The sequence below is a fragment of the Chroicocephalus ridibundus genome, chromosome 1 (assembly GCF_963924245.1).
Source record: "Chroicocephalus ridibundus chromosome 1, bChrRid1.1, whole genome shotgun sequence".
NCBI classification, from domain to species: Eukaryota; Metazoa; Chordata; class Aves; order Charadriiformes; family Laridae; genus Chroicocephalus; species Chroicocephalus ridibundus.
The window spans coordinates 9742239-9748238 of record NC_086284.1 but is presented as its reverse complement, the minus strand read 5'-3'; the positions used below and the strand labels follow the sequence as shown (position 1 = coordinate 9748238).

Below are 6000 nucleotides of genomic sequence, written 5' to 3'. Positions count from 1 at the left end.
GGACAAACCCACCTGATGTCCTGCAAGCCCGAAGGGACAGTGCAGCGGCTCCTCCACCCCAGCCAAGACAAGCGCCAGCGGTGCTCGGTGCTGCACACACGCAAAGGGCTGGGTGCTCGGGAAGAGGGAAGCTGTGCTAATTTGGGAGGTGACAGCATGCTGCATGATATTGCTTGATGCTGCCTAGTGTCCCTGGGGAAGGAACCTGCTTGTGGGGCAGGGACCTGTGGGACCAGTGCTGCCCAGCATCCCTGGGGTAAGGACTTTCCTGTGGGCCAGTGCTGCTTTATATCGCTCGATACCACCTGGTGTCCCTGGTGAAGGAACCTGCTTGTGGGTCTGGTGCTGCCCAGTATCCCACGGGCAGGGACCTTTGGGCCACTGCTGCCCAGCATCCCTGGGGCAGGGACTTGCCTGTGGGCCAGTGCTGCTCTATATCGCTCGATGCTGCCCGGCGCCCCGGGGGAAGGAAGGCGCTTGTGGGAGCACGGGGTGGGCCGGGCCAGCCTGAGCATCACTAGACAAAGGCGGCGGCCCCTCGGCGCGGCGCGGCGCGGCGGGCGAGACCGGGCGCGGCCCGCGGCGGGCGGCGGCGGGCGGCAGGTGCGGACCCCTTCAGCGCTTCCGCGGGAGCGGCTCGGCCCCCGCCCAGCCCCGTGGAGCCGCAGCGGCGCCGTCAATCAGCGTGTCCCCCCCCGCTCCCTCCTCCGCCCTCCCCTCCCGCACGCCTCGGCGCTCTGCATCGGGCTCGGTGACAGCAGCGGGCTGGAGACACCCTCGCCGAGCGCGGCGGGAGGCTCCGCTTCCAGCCAGCACCGAGAAGCGGGGGCAGCGGCGGCTCCTGGCTGCCCGCAACCCGCCGGCAGCCCTCGCCGACCCCCCGGCGCCCGCCTGGCAGGGCTGCCGAAGCATGCGGAGCCATGGGCCAGGGCTGCGGACACTCCATCCTCTGCCGGAGCCAGCCGTACCAGGCGGCCGCGTCTGACCTGTGAGTCCCCTCCCGCCGGCACCGGGGATGGGGGGACCGCGCCGAGAGGGTGGGATGCTCGGGGGGTGATGCTGGGTGAAGGGGTCAGGGAGATATTGGGGCGAGGGGAGGCAGGAAAAAGTTCCTCCTACCTGACAGCTGGCAGGGAGGAGGTGGCGGGGGAATGACAAGCGGCTGCAACCCCCCCACCACCTCTGTTTCCCCACTCGCCACCTGTGTTAGCCCAGAGCAGGTCATCACTGGCGGCCGACCAAAAGGCTCTGTGCCGGAGGGCTGGTGTGAAGAGCATCTCTCCATTTCCCGAGCCACCCTTGCCCCGTGGCAGCTTCCTGCGGGGGCGGAAGGCTCCCGGCCCAGCGGTTTGCCGGGGGGAGGCACGGGTGACTTTGTGAAATGCAGGTCAGGCCTCCAAATCGTGGTTTCGGTGGCTCCACGCAGGTCAAGAGAAGCCACCCCCCCGCACTCCCACCCCCGCAACAGGTCTGGGGGTCCCGGCATCGCTGCGCCATTTGCCGGAAGCGAGGTGGGGAAGGGGCTCCGGGGGTCACGGGGATCTGATTCTGCGGCGCAGGCACAAGGGGCTTTGCGTGTGAGCGAGGGGTGACCTTGCTGAGGGATGACAGTGCCTCCCTGGAAGCGGTGAAGGGTGATGCTCCAGAGAGCCCACGTGGGAAGAGGGGGCTGAGCTGGCTCCCGGGAAACATGCGGTGCCTGAATTCCCATCGCCCACGGGCTCGGCTGGGGATGGCGGAGACCCCCGGCTCTGCGCGCGCGTGTGTGTAGCACTCACGAGGCTCCGCAGCTGCTGTGCACAGGCTGTGTGTGGCACAGGCGATTTGCCGTACGTGGGTGCTCCGCCGCCCGGGTATCGGGAGATCTTGGGTGCTCCCAGCCCCTTCCCCACCCTGGGCAATTGCTGGGATGGGACCCCACATTGCCAGAGGCGTGAGCTGATCCAGCGGGGAAGGGATTGCGGGTGTCGGGGGACGAGGAGGAAGGCAGCTCAGTGCTTGGATTCCTTTGTCTGGCAGTGCCAGCTCCACGTGCTCAGGCACCGGCCGAACCGCCTGGCTCGGCAGCCTGTGCCACGACCACCGGTCCCAGGGGCCACCTCGCCGCATGGGGATGCGCCCGGGAGCAGCCTCGGGTGGCCTGGAGCGGGTGCTTTAGGTGATGACAAGGCTACCGAGGCGCGAAGGAAGGTATCGCCCGCTCCTGCCCCGGCCCCACATGTTTCCCTCTGGCATCGCCAGGTTCTCGCACCCTCGTGAGGTGACCTCCGGAGGAGAAGTTTGTCTCCTTCTTAGAGAAAATAGCCGCCAGCGTCTCTCCAGCCTACGTGCGATGTGGGGCTTAGACCCACCTTCCAGAGGCACCGAGAGCTGCTGATCCCCCCACGCGCTGCCGTGGGTGCTGGGTCCGATCCCCTCTGCGGGCAGCATCCTTCCCCCCCCACCCCGCCAGCTCTCCTGGCTCCCTCCCTGGCGCTGTGCAGGCTTTGTTCCCTGCGGAGATCCTTTCATGCTGCCGCCGGAACACGTGCCCGTGTCCTTTTTCTTGAAGCAAAACACACAAAGGTCTTGAAATGCCACACTATCCCCATGTTTCCTCCGGCTGGAATGCCTCTGCTGACTTGCAGCTGCTCTTTAATGGCTTTTTAAGGAAGGTGGATGCTATAGAAACTTAGCGCAGCTGCACCGGCTGTGCCCCCCGAGCTGCCCAGGGCAGGAGAAGCAGGAATGGGGAGCCGAGATGCTTCCTCCTTTTTACCCAGGATATAACCTTCTGTCCTTCCTAGATGTTTATCCCTGTTCCCGGGGGGATATAACGAGGTGGAAAAGCTTCCCGAGAGCTGCACGGGGCCGAGACCCATTGGTGGGCCGGGTCTCCCACCTGCGCGGTCAATTTATCACCAGGGAGTGTTGGGTGGCAGCCAGTCAAGTGCCATTTGGCGTTATCCAGGTCACGTTTTAACCCATTTTCCTCCTTTTTTCCCCCCGGTGGGAAGCGCATTCCCAGGCGGGCGGCTGCTGACCCGGTTAGCGGCGAGTGGGATGCCAGGGATGCCCGGAGCTGCTGCTCTCACAGCATCCCAGGCAGAGGGAGAAGCGGCTGAGCTCTTCGGGTGGAAAACGCGGAGGAGGAGAGGATGCTTTGAGCATCCCCGCGGGGAAGGAGCCAGCTGAGCGGAGGCTGGGGAGAGGTCAGGGCTTGTTTCGGGGAGCAGCAGCTCACCCGGCTCTCCCCGCTCGGCTCCTGGCAGCCGCCAGGCAGGAGCAGACGTGTGAAGTGGCCCAGTGTCACCGCGCTCGGCGCTGGGGCGATGATGGGGTCGGTGCCAGGCGTGCGTTGGAGGAGGGACCGCGGTCACAGCTGGGGCGAGGGGCTCCGTCCTCCTGTGCCGCGGGCACCGGCAGGGGGGAAGGAGCCGGTGTCCCACCAGGGGACAAAGATGGTTCTTGTGCATCTTTGCAGGAGCGCGTTAGTCTCTGCTGGTTGTGCCAGGTCAGTGCCAGGACCTGGACCATGTGTCCCCAGGCCAGTGCCAGGACCTGGATGATGTGTCCCAAAGTCCGTGTCAGGACCTGGATGATGTGTCCCAGGTCAATGGCAGGACCTGGATGGTGCGTCCCCAAGTCAATGCCAGGACTCAGATGGTGTGTCCCCAGGTCAATGCCAGGACCCGGATTGTGTGTCCCCAGGTCAGTGCCAGGACCTGGACTGTGTGTCCCAGGTCAATGCCATGGCTTGGATGGTGTGTCCCCATGTCAATGCCAGGACCTGGACTGTGTGTCCCCACCTAAATGCCACGACCCGGATGGTGAGTCCCCAGGTCAATGCCAGGACTCAGATGATGTGTCCCCAGGTCAATGCCAGGATCTGGACTGTGTCCCAGGTCAATGCCGTGACCTTGAAGATGTGTCCCCAGATCAATGCCATGACCTGATTGGTGTGTCCCCAGCAAAATGCCAGGACCTGGATGATGTGTCCCCAGGTCAATGGCAGGACCTGGACTGTGTCCCCAGGTCAATGCCGGGACCCAGGCGAAGTGTCCCCATCAAGGCTCATGCAAGGGTGACGCGTGATGCCCCATCCCTGTGTTACCTCCCTGATGCACCCACCTGGGAGCCGCTTCCTCTGGGGTCCCGGCCTGGGGGGTGCCCAGGGGAGCAGCTGCAGGGGCTGATGGCACGAGGTGACATTCGTGATGTCCCTACCTGCTGCTCTCTGTGTGGCCTGGGCACGCACCAGAGGGAAACCCCAGTCCCTTCCCACCTCGCTGTTCCTCCCTGCTTCTCTCCTGGAGCAGAGACGTGGCATCCATGGGATTTGGGACCAGATGACCTTTAAGGTCCCTCCCAATCCGAACCATTCGAGGATTCTGTGGCTCGCTCCGGTGGCATTAGCCCTGCAGGTACCCGGGGAGTGACGCCGGCTGGGACGTGGAGGGCACAAGCTGCCTGGCGAAGCGTTTCGGCTGCTTTCTGGAGGTCTCCGAGCACCCGCAAAGCCGAGGGCAGGATGCCCCGACCCTCTGCCCCGTGGTTATTGCCAGTCCCTGGGTTGTACGTTTAAATTTCCATGGAAAATGCTGACTCCAGCACTGCTGGGCACCCACTTCCCAGGTCCAGTGGGGTGAGGGCAGCCTGGTCTCCCATTGCTGCGGATCTCGGGATCTGCGAGCGGCTGCCTGGGATGTTCTCCAGGCTTTTCCGAAGCCTCAGGCTGTTTGTGGCCTTGCTTTTCTGTCAGCCCAGTGCCACCACGTCAGCTGGGAGGTGTCTGGGGCACTTCAGCATCACCCACCCCCGCGGGCACCAAGCCCTGGAGCTTGGAAGCGGCTTGCGGAGAGGATGGAGGGGAAGCTCCTGCCTGCGAGAAGCTGTGGATGCTCCGGCCCTGGAGGTCTTCAAGGCCAGACAGGGCTTGGAGCAACCTGGTCTGGTGGGAGGTGTCCCTGCCCAGGATACGGGGTTGCACTGGATGAGGTTTAAGGTCCCTTCTAAGCCAAACCATTCCGTGATTCCATGATTCCCGGCACCCTGCACCTCTCCGCGCTTGGGGAGCTCCCTTAGGTTGCGGGGGGGACACCAGCCAGGAGCTTCCCCTACATTCCCCCACCCCGGGGCACCCCGCTGAGCACCCTCGGCTTGGGAGCAAGCCAGAGGTTTTCAAGTGTCGGGGAATGAACCTCCGGTGCTTGCCGGCTGCCGGCCAGCTGCTGGCGCGGATGCAGGCGATGGGGCCGGCCGGGCAATGCTGGCACACCGCGGGGCTGGCCGCGGCCCAGGCTGGCACCACCGACGGCTCTGCCAGCGAGGGGCTGCCCTGAGCGAGCCCCGCTCCAGCCGAGCTCCCCGGGGGGGCGGGGAGGGGTGGGAGACGCACACGCTGCTCCATGGGCTCTGGGAGGATGAGCATCCATCCGAGTTCTCCGACAGCTCCTCCATGGGGGATACAGGATTCCCAGGGGGGGAACGGCGATGGATCTGGGAATCCCTCCTGCCTCCCCTTCTCCTCCGATCCCCGATCCCCGCTTTCTCTTTTGTCTTTTTCCCGGTTCCCACGTGGTTTTGCCGAGAGCCACGCTGGGCTGGAGCCAGAAACACGCAGGCAAGGGCCCGGAGCTGCCTGGGACTTTCTGCTTGTCCAGCTTTTTTTTTTTTTTTTTTTTTTTTTTCCTGCAAAGGGCTGAGCTGTTCTCCTTAATGGATGGGCCTGGCTGGAAGCAAGGAGGGTGTGGGGGGGGAAGCACCGGGGGCGGGGGGAGGATGGAGATGCTTTGTCTGCTGCCGTGGCTCCATCCCCACGGCAGAGAGAGCCAGGGGCGGGGGGGGGGGGGTTTGTTGATGGAGAGCAGGCAGAGCGCAGGCAACGGGCAGCCTGGCAGCTCACCCACCCCCCTGCTTCACAGAAATGGGTGAAAACCCCAAGATTTGATGACTGGGGGGGAGGGGTTTAGGCTGGGTTGCGGGGGGTCTCTGGTTGGTGCTGGGTCTGTCGTTCCCGGT

General features: G+C 64.7%; 1 protein-coding gene across 1 annotated transcript in view; it reads left to right on the top strand.

Annotated features, from left to right (window-relative positions):
- The first annotated feature begins 506 nt into the window (after window positions 1-506).
- Window positions 507-6000, top strand: part of PDE2A (phosphodiesterase 2A) — a 74930-nt gene continuing 69436 nt past the window's right edge. Inside the window, exon 1 of the mRNA XM_063328006.1 lies at window positions 507-988. Within this exon, the coding sequence (XP_063184076.1) occupies window positions 921-988 (68 nt within the window). The 5' untranslated portion in view covers window positions 507-920. The remainder of the gene's footprint in view (window positions 989-6000) is intronic.